General features: G+C 40.3%; 1 protein-coding gene across 1 annotated transcript in view; it reads right to left on the bottom strand.

Moving 5' to 3' along the window:
• LOC113633941 (leucine-rich repeat transmembrane neuronal protein 4) overlaps positions 1-16,678 on the bottom strand; it is a 147,104-nt gene extending 130,426 nt beyond the window's left edge. The window contains exons 1-2 of the mRNA XM_047805296.1: positions 15,968-16,678; positions 11,371-12,932 (exon numbers count right to left, since the gene is read on the bottom strand). Of these exons, the coding sequence (XP_047661252.1) occupies positions 11,371-12,932; positions 15,968-16,001 (1,596 nt within the window). The 5' untranslated portion in view covers positions 16,002-16,678. The remainder of the gene's footprint in view (positions 1-11,370; positions 12,933-15,967) is intronic.
• Positions 16,679-21,478: the final 4,800 nt, after the last annotated feature.

Genomic DNA, 21,478 nt, shown 5'->3' with positions numbered 1-21,478 from the left:
AGACATGTCTACTATCAGTCCTTTGACCATCTTGATTGCAGAAGGTCAGAAAAATACAAAGAATATCCATTCTCAAGCCACGGCTAGGCTTTTTTTTTCTTTTCTTCATGTTTTCTTCCCCTCTGTCAGCAATGCACAGTGCCATCACTGACACTCTGATATTCTGGCATGCTACTACTCAGAGAGCTTGTTTATCACCTTGTGGCATAAGGCAGCCATCCACTTGGGATCAGAAGACAGACACTGGGACAAGAGAGAGAATGAAAGACTATCAGACAGAAGGAAACAGAAAGAAAGTGGGTCTGAGATGCTGTTTGTGAGAAGGAACTAGACAAAAATATTCTGAGAGAGAGAGAGAGAGAGAGAGAGAGAGAACAAGACTGACAATGGAAGAAGGGGCAGGCAAGAGATTTAGAGTATGGATGAAAGTAAAGGTAGCTAACAAAAGAAGAAAGACTGAAAGAAAGTGCAAGTGAGGAACCTGGAAATAAACACTGAGATAAACAATCCATCACACAAATCTCTCTTAAACCTAATGAACTCTAACCAGCTACACCATACACACTAGGCAAGTACCAATATAAATCTTTAGATTATATCAAATTACTCTACATTTAGTCATAGTTTATGATACATACTGTAAAGGTAGACCATGTTTAAATGTAGCCGTATTTAGTATCATTGCTGGTTAATAGTCAACTCCATGGCTGCTCAGACAATTGCATTATCCACAGTTTCCCAGCCCTTGTCCTGTTCCCGACAGACCCGATTCAATGAATCGGCTAATTAATAGCCCTTTGTGAGCTGAAGTGGTTGTAGAAGAGAAAGGAAAAACACTACACTGTACTCCATAGACAGGGTCAGGAAGCTGTGGCCTTGTGCTTCGGAAATATTTTGACATTTCTGTGCACTCTGGAGAATGTAAGGCGATAAATATCGATGTTGTGAACAAATATAAGGACTGACTGAATACTGAATAATAGCCAATCAAACTATTGGTACAGGATGCTCAGGTAGGCATCGGAAATGCAGAATATCCTGGGAACACTGGGAATGAGGTTGGAATTCTCCCTTGGTGGGAATCTAGACTTTTGGAGAATAATGTTAGAAGTACTGTAATTTATGTTTCAAAACTGAATCACTGATAAATGATCGATTTATGTGAACTGTGAAGACGCAACTGCTCAATCAGTGTTGTGGGGTTCACAGAGCATATCCATGGAACTTAGTCAGTAAGGTGGGAATACAGGTGGGACACCAGTCTATCGCAGAACCCAACACATATATTCCCAGGATTTGGGAGACCAGACAGAACCAAGTTGAAGGAAAAACATATCGTCGCTGTCGGGTGGAATCCACGTATCTCCAAATTTCAGGAAATTAAAAAAATGGCATATTTTTTTTGAGTTATTAAACATTGCATCGTTAAATTTGTTATTATACCTTACAGTATATTTCTATCATATTCTGTTGTGTACCAACATTAACACAACATTTTCCCAAAGTCACGTTTAATCTGATTTACAAGCTTTATGGGAGATACGAGATTATGCGGTCATCGATAAGAACGGTACGGACACAGACGTCGCTGCTGCCGGCAGTGTTCAATAAAGTCTGCAGTCACGTTGGGCCTTTTGACAAGAGACAAGGCTTCAATAGTTATTATATAATTCGTATAACTGAATCATGAATAACCAGTGGTTTGAAGACATTTACTTCAGAAGACGTGTCGATTCGTCGTGACTCTTAATCTTGAGGAGAAATATGCCGCGAAGCTCTCCCGCTGAGTGAAGAAGAGGATGAATCGTCCAATAGAGTTAAGAGATTTGCGCTCAAGCTATTTTCAAGACTTTAGATTGGTTAATAACTTGTAAAAATAACAGACCGATAGCATCGATATGTGAAAAAATATGAAATTGACAAAATTTGGACATAGGAGGTTTCCGCCGACAGCGACGATATGGACCTGGCACTAGACTTAGGAAGCTGATACATATGACCCATTCTCAGGAATGAATTGTGGACCCTGGAGCTCTCAGTACTAGCTAGCATGACTTTACTAGCTCCAGCCTTTACATTTCTACCCCAAAGTCTTCAACTCCTGTTTCCTTTTATCCTTCATTTTTTTCTACAGTACATATCCATTGGAAAACGTTTCCCTCCCTTTGACACCACGCAGTCTCCGAAGTGAAGTCCTTCAACGACAATCCCGAAAAAGCCAAATAAACCCAAAAAATATCCACTTACATTCATTAGAAGGAAAATGATAATGGTTTCTCCACCAGACGAAATGTTCACTGCTTTGATTGCAGGACTGTTGTAATGTGAAGAGACTTTCATGAGCGAGTAATAGATTTTCTCTGACTTTTCTTGACAAAGGGTCAAACAAGAATTAGCAGAAGATTCTTTTTAGCCCTTGGTCAAATGAAGAGCTAAAAGGAACTGGTTAAACCATAAATTTGCCAAAAAAGTACCCATCCATGGGAATCTAATTAAGGACCTTTTCAGTCAATTTGGAAGATACCGCCATGAAGAGAGCAGCACACGAAAGGGCCACCATGTCCCAAAACACACATGTACACACAATCTGGAGCTCGGGTCTCTACGAGCAAATGGGTTAAATTAATTTGAAGCTGAAGGCTCTCACAAGAGGTATGCCTTGTGTTCAGTTGAACCGAGTCCATGTGATTGGCTCCCAAATTGCAGAGAAGGCTACCGTTACATAACCACCCAAGTGTGCTCCAGTACATGCCTGTTTTTGCGTGGGCAGCGCTGGCACGACGGTCCTATAATACACGAGTTCACATTTTTCATACCTTCCAAATGGATGCAGAGCATGAGGGTTTAAAAGGGGTTCTTATAAGGCTTATCGGTGTTGTTATGAAATGCTTCAAATGGGAAAACATGAGCTAACCGATTTCAAAAGCGTACACGCTAGTCTTAGCGGATATACCAGCCTGCAAAGCTGGAAAATGAAGCTTTTAGTGTGTTTCATCTCTTACTGTGTAGGTAGAAGGAGATAAATATCTGAAGGTCAAGCTCTGACTAGCGGTGTCCTGTGGGTAGACAGAACAACAAACCAGTAAAAGGAACTGATGTCACACTTTTCTGTCTTGCCTCCTTGCTGGCAGTAACTCACTCCAGGGTGCTGACTGCACTGCCCTTGTGTTGTTCCCTAGCCACAAGTTTATGATAATCTTAATAAATTATGTGCTGCACAGACATTAAATTGTGCGATTGCCACTAAATCACATGGAGTGTGCTTCTTGTGTAGGACAGGTCCAGCTCTCACTTGGCCTCAGCTTGTGTAAATTGGGACAGGATTAATGATCATTTAAAGTGTCCATGATAATCACATTTCATGTCGAATATCATAATGTGAAGTCCACCTGAATAACATACAGTACTTATCACTTGGTTATAATTCAAAGTGACAACGTCACAACTTTTGATCTGTCATTAACAATTTTTTACCATATATGGTCAGGTTTAGGCTCGTGATTAGCTTGTGATTAGTATATTCTGGGCTCAAGTGTGGACAAGTCATTAATGTATTAGCTAATGAGATTCCCAATGGGATGCACTTATTTCCAGGGATTTCAGAACAGCGTAACAGATCTTGCGTCATCGGGTAGGCGTGGCCTATTTGATAATCTAATCCTAACCCTAACCGTAGTTTTTGGTTGTTTATTTGTTTTCGAAAAATAGCTTAACTGTAAGATAATAAAGCATAATACATATAACATATAAAATCTACCTATATGACAGTTTTGTCCTTCATTATCCATCGCAGGGCGTTTTCCAAGACCTCCAGAAACACGCCCACTTTACGTCGTGGTAACGAAACCCCTGGAATTTAATGAATGCCGTTCCCAGTCTCACGTTTTAGCTGGATAAATTTTAGATACATTTTCTTTGATGATGGTAAATAAATGGTAGCTAATGCGGTAGAATAACACGTGGTAGTAAAGGTATCGATACAGGATTAATAAAATAGCTTAAATTATTTTTCTGCGGCTTTCAAGAAACTTCTACTCTAACGTCTGGTCCGTGCCATGGATGAGTCGTAGCTGGGATCTAGAAGATGATAGATATGGATAATATCATGCGTACTGTGGTCATTTCATGATATATGATGGTGTTGAACTTTTCACTTCATTCCTCTCACACTTTCATTCATTACTGTCAATCTTAGACCCTGGATATAACATGTATATGGAAAATACGAAAACGCAGATCTTGTCCATATAAAATGGCATTTTGAATGCGTTCTCTGCTCTCGATGTGTTCGTGTGAATAGGGAAGAGGTACGTTTTTGAAAACATCCGCGTCTATTGCATGTGTTTTAAATGACTCGCGATACCTTTGTTTTTACGATCGCATCTTTGTGCATTGGCTCTGTACTGGAAAAAGATGTCTTAAAACACAAACATGTAACCTGAAATAGCAGTTTTATTTCATTTTAATTAAAAAAAAATGAAATCTATCTATCCATTATTTCCATTGAAGCATGGTATCTATCTATCTATCTATCTATCTATCTATCTATCTATCTATCTATCTATCTATTTAAATTTTATTTTATTTTAATTAATTAAATAATTACTTAATTAATTAATCTATCTATCTATCTATCTATCTAACTATCTATCTATCTATCTATCTACCTATATCAATTTATTTATTTGTTTGTTTGTTTGTTTGTTTGTTTGTTGCCATGCCGATGCCACTTTGCGTCCCCCCTCAATACACAGCTCTTCCTATTGTACTTGAAGTGTTTGGCCGGGACACGCTCATGTTTCCATTAACGTTGTTCACGTGCATGAAACCTTTTTTCAAAAATGAAGGCGTACAAAATGTTTTTCCACATATGCACGGACTGTTCGAGACCCTTCAGCTCCGAAAGGAAACCCCTCGTTTTCTGCACATTTGCCCGTCTCTGTCGCTTATTCACCTCCGTGTCTTCTTCAATCCGGTTTTTGCATTATAACAACATAGAGCAGTGGGGAAAGGGGTGAAGAGCTATTTCAGCTCCAATATCCCAGTAATAAAATACAAGCAGTACAGAAGGTAGCGTTATAATGAAATCTTCCTTCGCTCACTTTACAAAGACATGGCATGCATATGAAATCCATTTTTCACAGCAGAACACAAAGACCCAGGTGGCATCTCTGGATTCTTAGTTTGTTCTCAAACACTTGACACGGTTTAGGAGCTTATAGAATTATCCTCAGGTGCAAAACGAGTCTCTTTTTTTGCGGTCAGTGAGCATATAGAAAACCGTCCTTAATCTCCTCTTTGTTTTTTTTTTCTCTCCAATATTTATTTATTTATTCGTTCATTCCTTCATTCATTTGTGTGCTGACTCGATAACCAGATTGGTGGCACACGTACTAATCTTTGACAATCGCTTTCTCCTGTTGAGAGGATTAGTCCATTATCATTATTTTCATGGCTCAAAGCTACAAAAATCATCAATTTGATAAATAAAAAAAAAAGTCGAATCAGGCCTAATGGTGATTAATCTCTTATTTTGGTGGCTTTTTGTTAAAATGGAATAAAGTTATCATTAGTTGTGTTTTTTTTTTTATTTTTTTTTTTTTTTTATCCAAAGCAAATGGAGCAGTGTAAAACCTGCATGCATTAAGGACTCAGGATTTAAGCTTTTAATGTGAATGTAAAATGACTACAATGGAGAACACAATGAAAGAGCCTTAGAAGTGGCCTAATTGCTTACAATCGAGAGGAATGTTTCTGGATGTGGATAAATAAAGCGCTGGGATTAAAACTTGCATGTTTAGATTTAAACTAATGCATATTCGTACTGAAGGGAACATGCATGGTGAAAGCTAGTGTACCTGATGAGTCCAAGACTTCTGCATGTTATTACCATGTCCATGTGGGTTTCCTCCAGGATTAATCTATTACGAGAAACATGCTGGTAGGTGGATTGTTCCCGAGAAGGTGTTTCTCACCTATTATTATTATTATTATTATTATTAATAATATTATTATTATTATATTTGCTCTGATTAAGTACATTCATTCATTCATTTTCTACCGCTTATCCGAACTTCTCGGGTCACGGGGAGCCTGTGCCTATCTCAGGCGTCACCGGGCATCGAGGCAGGATACACCCTGGACGGAGTGCCAACCCATCACAGGGCACACACACTCTCATTCACTCACACAGAGATGCCAATCAACCTACCATGCATGTCTTTGGACCGGGGGAGGAAACCGAGGTACCCGGAGGAAACCCCCGAGGCACGGGGAGAACATGCAAACTCCACACACACAAGGCGGAGGCGGGAATCGAACCCCCAACCCTGGAGGTGTGAGGCGAATGTGCTAACCACTAAGCCACCGTGCCACCCACCTATTATTATTATTATTATTATTATTATTATTATTATTATTATTATTATTATTATTATTATTATTATTATTATTATATTTGCTCTGATTAAGTAAAGATTTCCTTTATTTTTAAGTTTATGCATTTTTCATATAATTTTTTTTTTATTATTACTCGGCTTGGGCAGATCAACGACCATCTTCCATTTCTAGAGCTTTTTCTGTGTGAAATATGACTAAGATTTTCCATTAAGATCTGCACAAGTTCATATTTCTACCCCGGGAACATTGGACAGGGTCATATACCAAAACACTGGACACTGGAGACCGAATACTTACTGAGAAAAAATAAATAAATAATCAAGTTTTGGAAAGATGATACTATTTTCTCTTCTCCTGGGGATGATTTCTGTTGGAGCGAAGGTACTGTAGGTCATTTGTCAAATTGTTGTAAAATAATAAAACACGGCTTTCGCGGTTTTATTTATTTGTTTGTTGGTGTCTTCATAGTGTACAGTATTTTCTTCGGTTCTCGAGTAGCTTTTATTATATGATCCCGAATTATTTTAATCGATCGCAGCTGTAGATTTCCTGCCAACCCCCCAGGAGACTTTCCTGACAAGCCTCGGCAACAGGTAAAAACACTGACACATCAAGTTGCAGGCTAATCAACTATTCATCATGCATTATTCATGTTTCTAACAATCCGAGGTCTGAAAGTGAAGCGTCTGAGCAGGCGGAGGATCCTGCAGCTAGAAAGGAGTGAAGATGTAGACCTGCATGACAGGAAGCGACGGCCCGGCCCCCTTCATCTCTCTGACAAGTTTGCCTCATTATCCTGTGCTTTTAACACGAGTAGAGTCGTCGAGTTTGCCGATCAGCCCCGAACTGAAGACCACCCTGTTGCAAGGGTTAGCGAATGACGAACACTTCGTTACTGCGTTCGGAGCCGCACTGTACGACTCACGGGGCGATAAATCCTAACCATGGACGCTGTCAGTTCCATCAGTGAGGACATCTTTATTGCTTTGCTTTACAAATAATTCCACGTCGTATCCAGGAATTATGTTTAACAACCGACGATGTTCAAGTTTTTTTACTGAAGCACCTGTTTTACTAACACAAGCTAGTCTCAAGGTTAGGACAGAGGAATATCTCTCTCTCTCTCTCTCTCTCTCTCTCTCTCTCTCTCTCTCTCTCTCTCTCTCTCTTTCTCTCTCTCCTTTTCTCTCTCCCTAAACACTCTTTATCTGGCGTTTCTTGTCACTCGTGATAAGACGCTGAGGGTAGAAAGGTGTCAAGAGAATGCGTGTTTCCAAGACAAAAGCCTAAAGCAAGCCAAAACGTATGTTTGAATCTAGCTCGTTAGTGTGATGTGAAAAGACCCTCAAGTCAGGTGTGTGAGCAGAATACCGAATCGAGGCAGAGAGAACAGGACTCATCAATCACCAGGTGACTTCGACTCCGCTGCACCACCGAGCAGCCCGACCACATCATGTCCGCCGCAGGAGATGGAGAGAGAGAGGACGAAGTAAACAATTCACACTTACAGACAAAACGGAGACACAGAAAATGTCCATCCTTACATTATGACCTATACAAGAGGTTTAATTTAAAGGACATAGAGAGACTCATTTCACAGCATCGTAATTGTCTTCAGGATCTACGCTTGTGATTTATGTTCCTTACGTCCTGTAAAGCTGCTTTGAGACGATGTCCATTGTTAAACGCGCTATACACATTTTGAATTGAATTGAAAAGGAAACAAAAGCATTCCTTCAAGATTATCGGTACCTTCATCACGATATAAAGTATATAAAAAAAAGAAATCTGTCAAAAATATCCTCAATATCCTGTTGAAAGATCTAGAACCTGAAATATCCTGGAACACCAATCTTCATTAGCACTTTTCAACCAAACGCCAAGATATCACTGATCTTCTGCTAACAGATCATAAGGTGGTTTCCTTCAGATGATGCTGATGGTGTTTATGACCAAAACCCTTCACACACATGATGCTGAATGGCAATTTGCTCAAATGTCCAATTCCCGATTGATTAAGACTTTAATTAAGAATCTTATGACATTTTATTGACCTGAATCCTTTTTTTAATAGCAAATGTCTTTTACCTGATTTGTATAGATGCAGTTGTCCTGTCAAAACTTATTTATTTATTTATTTATTTATTTATTTATTTATTTATTTATTTTTAATGTGTTTATGTGTTTGACTGATCATTTGATGACATTTCTGTTCATTCTGGTCGGTTGCCAACAATTCTGGAAAGGACTTGTAGTTAAGCAGATGCCCTGTGATGCACCTTGCAGTAAGGTTCGTCCATCACTGACTATCGATCATCCTCGATGAGGACAAATTCCACGACTGAATTTAGTTTATTTATTTATTTTTATAATTATTCTTTTTTCTTTAAACCCATGAACGTTTTGAAAAAATAGTGGCCCGAACTTTCACCTCAAAATGCACGTGATTTGCTTATCGCACAATTTGTAAGATTTAAAAGTGTGATAATGATTAAAATCGTTCTGTGGTTAAAATGAACCGACCTAATAGAATCTCATGTAGCTCATTTATGTAGCTAACGTGCTAGATGAATGCCCCGAGGATGCTCCAAGATGAAGCGCAAATAAGACGCAGAAACCCGCTATGAACGATGTCTGGATGCATCAGTCACAAAGCAAATGAGCCTAATATCAGGGAGTCTACACACTGCTGAGCCTTTTGAAAAGAAACTTTTTTTTTTTCAGTGAATAAAGCCGGCAGCTTGTTCGCTCTCTGTTAGCTCTCTGTGGCCTTGACCATCTTCCCCTTCCTGTCAGTTCTTTTCCCCTACCTGTTTACCGAACTCTCATTGTGTCAATCTCTCTATCATCTTATCCCTCTGCACTGTTTAGGTTCGAGACCTGATTCGTGTGTCCGAGTGTCTCTTCCGTGGCATTGCCAGACGGTTTGGCTAGAGCTAAAGCTAACATTCCTGCAAGGAGCTGACAGATTTCCAAGACCCACAGGGAGGAAGAGTCACAGCTACTGCAGCTGAATACAAAAATATGCCATCACCATAAATATAACCATCGGAGAGTGTTTCAGAAAGTCATGCATAAAAAAACCCAAAAAATACTCGTTTCCATACGCAAAGAATTGTGTATTTGTTATAAAATCTGGATTTTTAGAAATGCACTTTACAGAAGATTCACAAAGAAACTGCTTATATATATATATATATATATATATATATATATATATATATATATATATATATAGACAGTGCAAAAGGTAGATATTTGAACCAAAATAAATAAATAAATCGATTTCAAAGGTCTGTATTTGAAGCATCTTTTAGGCTTACAGATAAAACAGCAACGGCTAAAAAGCTGCGGAAAATGAGAGGGCAGGATGATCTTGTTACGGACATCATCGGCAGGCTCACGTTGCTTGAGGATGCTTGTTAGAGGTAAAAAAAAAAAAAGACAAAAAAAAAACCCAACAAAACTGTCCTTTCTGGTAATGCAATCGCTACACTGGCAATCTAACAACCTTGTTAAAAAAAAAACAGATCAAACGGGCAAAAAAGACCCAGCAGTCACTGAAGCGTATACAAAACCAGGGCTCGTCTTTTTATTTTATATTTTTTTTTACATTTTTTTTTTTTTGGGAGACATAGAAAGAGAGATAAAGAGAGAGACTCTCTCATCAAGGGTTAGATGATACCAGAATTCTTTATTTCGGTACTTAATATCACCAATTCTCTGTGTCTGATTATACAATAAAAGTCCTCTAACGATACTGTAGATCTACTGTATAATTTTATGCTTATACCATTAAGTGTCAGGTTTAAGTCTCAACATTACAATCTCTGTATTCATAGCTGTCCTGCTGGTTAGTTTCCTCCTGTGCACTCGTCCTATTGTGGCTTTTGTAGATAAAATGTTTTTTTTTGTTTTTTTTTAAACATAACATAAAATATTACCGAAATTTGTCTTCGGCTATCTTCGGTTTGTACACAACAATAAATTGCTCACATCTCAATTCAACTCTATATATAATACAGGGGCATGTGGTAGCCTAGTGGTTAAGGTACCGGACTACTGATCAGAAGGTTGTGAGTTCGATTCCCACTTCCACCAGACTGCCACTGCTGGGCCCCTGAGCAAGGCCCTTAACACTCAGTTGCTCAGTTGTATAAAAGTGAGATTAAAAAAATGTAAGTCGTTCTGTATTAGGGTGTCTGCTAAATGATGTAAATGTACTGTGTATATAATTAAAGTTAAAAATGATTATGCTACTGTATTCTTTCACCAAATGTAGGAACTCTGGTGCTTTAAAAGCTTTCTGGAATAATATTCCAGTCAGAACTGTTAGCATTGCAAAGAGTGAATAAAAGCTAGCATGATACTATTAGCGTTTGGGATCGATCATTAACAGCTTGTCTTGTGTTTTGGTTGAAGTGCAAAAATCATATTTCCTGGTTCGAAACATTAAAACCAATAGCAAGTGTTTGTACCATTTCACCGTCCAAAAGCAATGGAACACTCAAAGGCATTGTATCAACTCCATTCTGTGTTTTTTCATCACGAGTCTTTCTTAACCCGTTACATCGAAACGAACATTGTTTACAAGGTACATTTGTACAGGTGAACAGCGCATGGGACCATATTTGCTGATGTGACAGCATATATTTATTGCAAATACAGCAGTATTTTTCAAAATGTCTTTGAACAAATACAGCAAATCACATTCTTTTGCATACCGAAATCAAAATGCACACAATCGCCAGAAATCGATAAAAAAAATCAGTCCGAGCCAAGTAGCCTTAAAAGTATTTGACGTCCCACTCTTATAAATATTTCTAGCCGCCAACACGGAATCGACAAAATGACAAAACCAAAATCACGGCGCCAGTTTTCTAAAAGCAATTTACACTGAGCTCTTGTTTTCATTGCCAAACAGTGGAAAGGTTTTGGTAGCAAGAAGTAGCAAGAAGTGTAGAGTCATACCTCACATTCTCTGGAACCGGATATGGAGTACGTGCACGGCCCGGTTCCGTTGACCAGAACATCTGTGGCCTCGGAGCTTGAAGGTTTGTAGTCCACGTAATACTCCTGCAAGGGGGTGCTGAGTGTACGTTCAGTCTCCCTGGACTTTTTTCGACGTTTGCGAGCAGCTGAAGTGTTTTCCTGCAGCTGCTTGACGCTGCTCGGATAGCGCTTCCACGACACGTAAATCACGAGGAGAATCATTGCAACAGATAAAAACAGTGCAACGCTCCCTGCTACTATCTTGTGGAAGGACACTGGCTCAAAATCTTGCTCGGGTTGAGAGACATCAGATTGCGGTGGTCTAGAAGGTGTGGGGTGTTGCAAGGGTGTGCCTTGACCCCTTCTGCTTCCTCCGGAATGAAGAGTAGGCGCGAAAGGAAGGGCTGCGTTCAGAGCAGGGGCACCAGAAAGGGTCGTTGTAGAACTCGCAAATGAGGGAGTAACATGACTGACCTTGCACACACCACTCGCCTCCACAGCATCCAAGACTTTCTCACCTTGAGCTTCTTTGGGTGAGGCACAAATCATGGGAGTCTCCTTGTTCCCTTGAAAGTTTTTCAGCCAAGCTACCAGGGGGCAGACGGCAGGTCCGCAGTCCCACATGTTTCCAGCTAGGCTGATCATGCTTAGGGATATCCAAGCCGACACAACTTCCTGAGAGACGTTAACCAGCTTGTTGGAATCCACATTAAGCGTCTGCAAGTTTGGCATACATTTGTAGACCTCTGACTCCAGTTCCTGTAGGTCATTCCCTGAAAGGTCCAACTTCTGTAGAGAACTCCAGGTCCATGTAAGTCCCTCGCTCATGGTCCGGATGCGATTCCACTGCAGGTAAAGAGCGCGTAGGTTATAAAGCCGGGGGAAGTTGGAAAAGTTGATTTTGGAGAACTGATTATGCTCGAGGTGGAGTTCCGTCAGCTTCACAAGACCTGACATCGCATTACGCGTGATGCTGCGCAGACGATTATAGCCAAGGTCGAGGAATTCGAGATTGCGACAATCCTGAAAGAGGCGAGACGGTAGATTCTTCAAGGAGTTGGATCGCATGTGCAAACTGATGAGTTTACGCAGTCCTTGGAACTGACCTGGTTGCAGAGCCTGCAGTTTATTGTACGACAGGTCAAGGTTCCTCAGATTTGGTACCAGATGGAATGTGGTATTATGCAAGAGCGTGATTTTGTTGGAGCTCAGGATTAGCTCTTTGAGCCTCCTTATTCCTTGAAAGGCACGAGCGTCCACGGTTGCGATGTAGTTGTGGTCAAGATAGAGCCATATGAGCTGGTTGAGGCCAACAAACTGGCCAGCACGCAAGCTTGCCAAGCTGTTGTATCGCAGAGACAAGCCCTGACAGCCACCAGACAGGTTTTTTGGCACGTCACGGAATGCACTGGACTCGCAGTAAACAATCTTGCCATCGCAGCGGCAGCTCCGTGGGCATGGCCGCTCACCGTTAGAAAAACTCGCAGAAAGCCATGCCTGCACCAGCAGCACCACAAACCATCGCCGTCGCATGGCAGAGCCTGAAAAAAAAACAGATTAAAAAAAAAAATTAAGCCTTCATCTTTCTGTTGCAACACTGTTCATTTTCCATCTTATAATTAAAACATTCCTTTATTGGACAAACACAAGATCTAATTAACAATAATGATAGCATGAATTAGTCCTGTCAAAGCTAATTTTGCTAATTTTTCATCTCTAATAATGGCAAACGCACTATGAGAACCAACCATTATACAATACAACTGGACTTTACCTCGTTGCAGCATGAAGGGAGAGAGAGGTTTTAAGACATGACAGAGCCACTCTATTATACCACAATTACTACGTAAATGAGTGGCAGCCAACCAAATCACTTACATTTGCCTGGACCTGCTGCTGCCATGCTTTGAGCTTTTGTGCAATTGAATCACTATCATACCCAGATGAGACATTTAGAACCTGTTCTCACATACGATAAGGCATAAATTGAGCGATAAATCCGATCCGACGCTTGTTTACACGTTCAAGTTCATAAGCAGTGCACACTTTTGTTCTCGACCCAGTTTAATGGCATTACGTTCGTTTTAGTAGATAGTAGATCTCTATCCAATTTCTAGACTCATGAAGAGGTCTGAGAGCTACTCTTGGATCCAGTAAATTGAATTAAGTTAAAGCATTAATCCATGGCCTCAGCTGTTATCGGTTTATTATATCAATTCATTTATAATGTGGATAGGTGAAAATGGATGGAATGGATGGATCACCACATACTGGTGACACTGAGCTTCATTATGCAATTAGCCTTGTACTAAGGGTATGTCTAGTGAAAAATCAGATTATTCCCAGGCGTAATATCTGCAGTCATTTATGCCATATCAGTAATTAGAGTGACTGTTTAAAAAAAGCATGCAGTCTTATACTCTTATTTCTACACTTAGCACAAGTATACTGCCCTCTATGGTGCCATAAGTGTATTGACCTAATTAATAAAATTAGTTTAATGGCACATTTTGACCCGGATTATACACAAAGTATACATCATGGACACAATGCCGCTATCTATATTTGTGTCTGTATCTGATTAAGACCCCAAGATTCTTCAGATTTAAATCAGAAATGGGTGTGAACCTGACTGTTCCTTAACCTCAACTACATCACTCCAGGTCACACTAAAGATATCCATGAAATTATCATTTTATTTTGCTTACTTTATTGGAAAATCGATATTTTCTAAAGTAGCCTAATTTACCCCACTATACCAAAGACTAAGCAGTTACTAAGGATGACTAAATGATCATATGTCAATATTAATGAACACTGTGTCTGCTGTAAGCTTCATATCAAACTGCTCACACTTGTCCACATGAGAGTGAAACCTATTTCGCTGCATCCCGCAGAATCCTAGCACCAACGCACAAGCTCTGGACTCATATCGATACCCTGTGAACCTTTTATTCTATATTATTCTATAAAGTTTACCTGCTATTTGTGTCTCTATCTATTTGGCACACACTATGAAGTACTGCACTATGAATAATGCATTTGCCTTTGGTTCATTTTATTCTATATAAATGTGTTATATGATAACTAAAGCGGTCGGTCCTCATAAACATAATACCGGTTTTAATTGAGGTGATAAAAGGCCTTCCATTTACATTTCATGAATTTACATTAGGCATGTGCCAGCGTTATATTTATAATGAAATAATACATGCTGAACTTGCTAGCATATCATAATTAATAAATAAATTATATGATTATTTAAAAAAAAGGAAATAATAATATGAAATAAATGAATAAAACAAGCAGACATATAAAATAAATAAATAAATAAATAAATAAATAAATAAATAAATAAATAAATAAATACAGTTCAGTATGATGGATGGATTTAGAGCTTATTTGACACAAGTCATCTTTAAACACAGCGTTATGCAGCTTTTTGAAAGGATTAAATGACTTCTGGTTTCTGACTAGTATCTCGTTCATTTTGCGTATCGTGATAAATCATAAATCCGATAATCATCACATGCCAATAATACATTTTAATACATTTTAATACATTTGGATTTCAAAGAAAATCGAAAAACGACATGAGCAGGCTATTCATCATCAACAATAACTAGGTGGAATTTGCTGCACATGTTGCACAATAAGATGCTCCGTGTTGACTTGATATCCCGCACACACCCTCACACATTGATTTCCGTGCAACACGTTTCTACTGCTGCCTACATCAGGTCACGTGAATACAGCGCGCTTTCCATCTCGAATAGAAAATAAAAATACACCAGATGCAGAGTTCAAGTAGTCAGATGCAGAAAAACAATAGCATAGCGCATGGATATGACAGAGATGAGTGTATAACGCACTGTCTCATGGGGAACAATGTTGCGTTTAATGCTCTTAACGCCTTCATCACACTCTCAGACACTCATCCACCAACACGGGCGCACGCGCGGGCGCGCACACGTTCTAGCGCGCACAGCCGCACGCATACACCAGTCTCTAACGCGCAACACACACAAATACACACACACACACACACACACACACACACACACACACACACACACACACACACACACACAACGGACTCACAATACATCTACACCCACGAGCGCACCGAGTATCAAATTAAGAAAAGCCCCAAGTCGGCTCGACTGACGCAGAAAAATGAAAGAGCTACACACTGGGTACATGTTGATCTCGTCTCATCTTGACGTTTTAAGCAGACTCAAACATCCCAGTCGTTCCATCATGTGCGCTCGCGCTCCGTCAGGTTGTCCCGCTTCCATAATTCCCAGATCTGAGCTCGCTAAAACCTCGAACCCTCTGAAAATCTGGAGAAATGCCTTTGACATCCGATTTGGTGCGTTTTCGCAGATTTTCTATTTGCATGGTTAAATCGTAAACTATCTACAAGAACTGAAATTTCACATCCACGAAATTCGGTTTGACAAAATTCTGTTAGACATCATGAGCAGCCCAAATGTGCTGAATGAAATAAAGAGGGAGGAAAAGAAATAGAAAGATCAGACAACTCCAAATGCTTTGCTATTAAAAGCAAACTTACTCATCGGTGTCGACAGTCGGTAGGGGGTTTTCATATGCGTCTTGCGTCCCGAATCATCCGCATGGCACGCGTCTTTCCCAGCCTGCAAACCGGAGCCGTCGCGCGCAGCAGCCACCGCCGGTTCCGCGGCTCAATCAGAGCTCCGCCGCAGCACGAGCACGTCGAAGATATCCGGTATCCGCGTGTGTCGGTTCCCCCGTCGTGACCATGCAGCATGTCGTAGAACGGCTCCGACAAAACGTCACATTAAATATACCGAGTCTCCGTCAAGGTCCGCGCGAAGAAAGACAAAAAACATGCCATTTATCCAAAGACGCAAAACACTCCACATCCAAGTTATTATTCTTTTTTTTTTCCTTTCACGGACAAAAAAACTTTAAGCTAAATTCCAAAACGTTCCAGCATCAATCCGCGTGCCAGCGTCGTGGCACATTGCGCAAGCGACGCAAAACAACGGCTCCACCGGCGGCACGAGCGACAGCGTCGGTTTAATTATTTATTTATTTATTTTTTAAAGAAATCCCCCCAAAAAATATTTTGCTCGGGAACATTTCTACAGGGATTAGGATCCTCTCGGAAACAAAAACAACGACTTTGGGGTGTTAAAGGAAAAGGTTTCCTCCTCCGCGCGACTGTTTCTCTCCTTCTCCCGCCGCGCGCAGTGAACAGCCACAAATGCAGATGCGGCTCCGGGAACTTTGTCAGGCAGAATCTGAATGCCCTCTTCTGGCCAACTGTTAAGGATATGATATACAGCAGGCTACACTTATAGCAACTGCCAATTTGTAAGCCATAAAACAATAATTATATACGTGAGGGTGAATTTTAAGAAAGCGTTTTATTAAGGATCTTTGAACTCCATCTTACACTCCATCTTTTTAACTATGTTACTACAGTATATATCTTTTACCTAGCAATGCCCACAGAGGTCCATTCCTTAATTCATTAGCTCATTCGTTGTCAGGGTCATGGTGGATCCAGAATTTATCCTGGGAATCTTTTTTTTTTTTAGCATGATGCATGAATACACCCTCAATGGGACACCAGTTCAACAGGGAACCAGAGATGTTCACACATGTTCACAGAACCACATAAAGAGCCATAAAGTTACTCTACTGGCATGTTTTTGGGAGGTAGGAGTGAACCAGTAGAACCAGGAGAACCTAAAAAAAAAGATGCCCATATGGAGACAGGAAGAACATACAGTATAAAATTCCACACAGACAGGACTCCAAGCTCTGAGGTGTGGGAACTCTGGAGCTGTGCCAACATGCCAAACATGCCAAAATCACTAATGCACTCTAACATTTTAACCGACACAATAATAAAATATGTGCAAAAATACTCAACACATTTCTTTTTTAAAAATTCAGACTTTTTACTTTGTAAGTTTAAGGAAACAGTAGAAACACTTGTTTAGCACATTGAACCAATAGCGTGTTTTTTCCATTAACAGCTACAGATTTATTGACTTTTGAATGTAAGATGATGTACTTAGATATGAAATGAATGTATTGAATTATATAGATTATCATCCATTCATTCATTCATTCATTCATTCATTTCCTACCGCTTATCCGAACTTCTTGGGTCACGGGGAGCCTGTGCCTATCTCAGGCGTCATCGGGCATCGAGGCAGGATACACCCTGGATGGAGTGCCAACCCATCGCAGGGCACACACACTCTCATTCACACACACACTCACACACTACGGACAATTTTCCAGACATGCCAATCAACCTACCATGCATGTCTTTGGACCGGGGAGGAAACCGGAGTACCCGGAGGAAACCCCCGAGGCACGGGGAGAACATGCAAACTCCACACACACAAGGTGGAGGTGGGAATCGAACCCCCAACCCTGGAGGTGTGAGGCAAACGTGCTAACCACTAAGCCACCGTTCCCCCCCACTAGAAATCTTTAATTTATAAGTATTTCTAAATATTAATGATATGTTGATTAGTATCATTAAGAACCACCTAATTCTGAAATAAAGTTCTTCATTAAACTGTCAAACAATACACACAACAAGTGTACAAAGAGTGCAAAACATTATCCTACCTTATCTCTGGGGCTGTGCCTTCCTTATCTTTGTGCATTTAATATATAGACCTCTGTTATACCTGGAAACGTGGATATAGTATGCCTTTAAAAACCCCTTTTAAAAGGCGGCTCAACCACACGGTTACGCACATTTATCACTGTAATTCCAATATACAGTTGTTTATAGTATTCATGAATCTGTCTACAACATTTCCGTTTATCTCAAAAGATTACACTGGGTGTTTTGGACATAACGTCTTCATAAGGAGGCACGTTGGGGTTTATTTGTGTAAATTATAGTGTTGTGAAGGTTGGGTATGATATTACAGTCTATATGTCCATGTGTTAATGCAGGAGTTGTGTTAAAAATGTGTGTTTCACTAAGTCACTAAACTGTGAAGAGAATTATCAGGTAATCAGCTCTCGGCTGTCAGTCAGAGACATCTATCAGCAATTTCATGAGCGTAACATTTTTGTCAAGAACACTTGTTTATTAGAATGATCATGATAGAAAAAGACGATGCGTTGTGAATATATCAATGGATGAGAAATCCCACACTCATGAACCATAGACCTCAGGGATTATTTCCCATATTTAGCAATAAATAAATAAATAAATAAATAAATAAATAAACAAACAAACAAACAAACAAACAAACAAACAAACAAATAAAAGCTCACAAACTGAGCAGATATGGATTAGACCTCTTTGAGAGTTTCACTACAATATTCATAACATGTAAATAAATAAATATAAGAAAGAAAGAAAGAAAGAAAGAAAGAAAGAAAGAAAGAAAGAAATTAGTAAGTACTTTTTTTAACTTATTTATTTAAAAAAGCTGATATCTTATAAACAGTGATATTGACAGTGTGTAGGAGACAAAGTACCTAAAATATTTAATGGTAATTTCATTAATCTAATAATCTATATAGGGGGCATGGTGGCTTAGTGGTTAGCACGTTCGCCTCACACCTCCAGGGTCGGGGGTTCGATTCCCACCTCCGCCTTGTGTGTGTGGAGTTTGCATGTTCTCCCTGTGCCTCGGGGGTTTCCTCCGGGTACTCCGGTTTCCTCCCCCGGTCCAAAGACATGCATGGTAGGTTGATTGGCATCTCTGGGAAATTGTCCGTAGTGTGTGAGTGTGTGAGTGAATGAGAGTGTGTGTGTGTGTGTGTGTGAGTGAATGAGAGTGTGTGTGTGCCCTGCGATGGGTTGGCACTCCATCCAGGGTGTATCCTGCCTCGATGCCCGATGACGCCTGAGATAGGCACAGGCTCCCCGTGACCTGAGAAGTTTGGATAAGCGGTAGAAAATGAATGAATGAATATTTCTAGGGCCCCTGAGCAAGGCCCCTAACCCTCAGTTGCTCAGCTGTATAAAAATGCTTTGCTGCAAACTGTGTATTGTATTTACATCCACAGCATTTTGCTACTGTATGTTATTAATTGCAAAGCTATGAACCGGTCAGCACTACAGTGTACCTCGTCAACTGTTGTGTTTGCACACATGCACTTTATGTAGTACAGTGTAGGTCTACGGAGTGTATTTAGTGCTGTATTTATTTTGTCTCCTGTACTGCTCGGTTTTATGTAGCACCGGGGTCCTGGAGGAACGTCGTTTCATTTTTACTGTGCACTGCAGCAGCTGTATAGGGTTTAAATAACAAAAAGCTTCTTGGCATCTTCTTAAATATCAGTGAGGTAACTAACATCAACACTAAGGGGAAGTGGGAATAAGCATATAAACTCCTATATTCATATAAACAGTGTATAAACTCTACTCTCTACTGACACTGGAAACTTTCCATAAATACTAAATAAATGGCTAGTGGTTGCAGCTGATGGTTCAGGAAACGAATCAACAATCATTCATTCATTTTATCCGAACTACCTCGGGTCACGGGGAGCCTGTGCCTATCTCAGGCGTCATCGGGCATCGAGGCAGGATACACCCTGGACGGAGTGCCAACCCATCGTAGGGCACACAAACACTCTCATTCACTCACACACTCACTCCGGACAATTTTTTCCAGAGATGCCAATCAACCTACCATGCATGTCTTTGGACCGGGGGAGGAAACCGGAGTACCCGGAGGAAACCCCCGAGGCACGGGGAGAACATGCAAACTCCACACACACAAGGCGGAGGCGGGAATCGAACCCCCGACCCTGGAGGTGTGAGGAGAACGTGCTAACCACTAAGCCACCGTGGCCCCCAGACAGCAAACAATCAGTAGTAAAAACCCTAACCCTAACACTTTACTGTGACTGCAGTCTAACGAGGTGTTTATTCCATGTCACAAATCCTTAATATTTGTATAGAAACCACACCGAGTGAAGCTGTAGAATTGTTACAGAAACAGACAGAAAACGGCTAAAACGTGATCATTTATTTAGTTACCAAGTTCCGTTCCCTTTCATTCAGATGCACGCAGTGGATGTGAATGAATTTGCATACATTTGCATATTGATTTTAATTTTTGCTAGAAAGCAAAGTTCGGCTGAACTTTGACCTGCGAATTCATTTGACAGAAAAAAGGCACTTAAACAAATGATCCCTGGGTCACTTGTATATCTTTAAAGCTTGGTGAATGCACTGCATTGGCTGCGCTCCTGCATCTCATTTTGTACGATTCATTTGAATTCAAGAATTAAAAAAATAAAAATAAAAAAGAAGTAAAGCAATGTGGACTGCTGTGTTAAAAATACACAATGTCAGTATTGTCCTAACATAATATTATTTATATGTGAACATTATCAGCCGTGCATTTGCTGTATTTTGTCTCCCATTAACCCCTTCCACCCTACAATATAAATCCTTTCTTAAATTATGACATCACATCATTCATTTTCTACCGCTTATTCGAACTTCTCGGGTCACGGGGAGCCTGTGCCTATCTCAGGTGTCATCGGGCATCGAGGCAGGATACACCCTGGACGGAGTGCCAACCCATCGCAGGGTACACACACACTCTCATTCACTCACACACTACGGACAATTTTCCAGAGATGCCAATCAACCTACCATGCATGTCTTTGGACCGGGGGAGGAAACCGGAGTACCCGGAGGAAACCCCCGAGGCACGGGGAGAACATGCAAACTCCACACACACAAGGCGGAGGCGGGAATCGAACCCCCAACCCTGGAGGTATGGGGCGGACGTGCTAACCACTAAGCCACATTTCTGCATGCATGGATTGTCATGTCACCATGCTTTTCCAAGTCAGGAAAGCATTGAGCTTCTTGTTCAATTGCCATTTCTGTATGTTTTAAGAGTTTATAAATAAATAAATAAATAAATAAATAAATAAATAAATAAATAAATAAATAAATCCAATCCAAGTAATACTGTCAGTCCACAAACTTTGTACTTGTTGAGAATATTAACAGCACCTGTACATTTTGCCAAGCCTCAGCACATTTGCTCATAACGAAGGCCGACATCTCGCTCCTGTACATCCACTC

The sequence above is a fragment of the Tachysurus fulvidraco genome, chromosome 20, assembly GCF_022655615.1.
Source record: "Tachysurus fulvidraco isolate hzauxx_2018 chromosome 20, HZAU_PFXX_2.0, whole genome shotgun sequence".
Lineage (NCBI taxonomy): Eukaryota > Metazoa > Chordata > Actinopteri > Siluriformes > Bagridae > Tachysurus > Tachysurus fulvidraco.
Note: the sequence above shows the minus strand (reverse complement) of the source record. Positions and strands in the feature narration are given on the sequence as shown.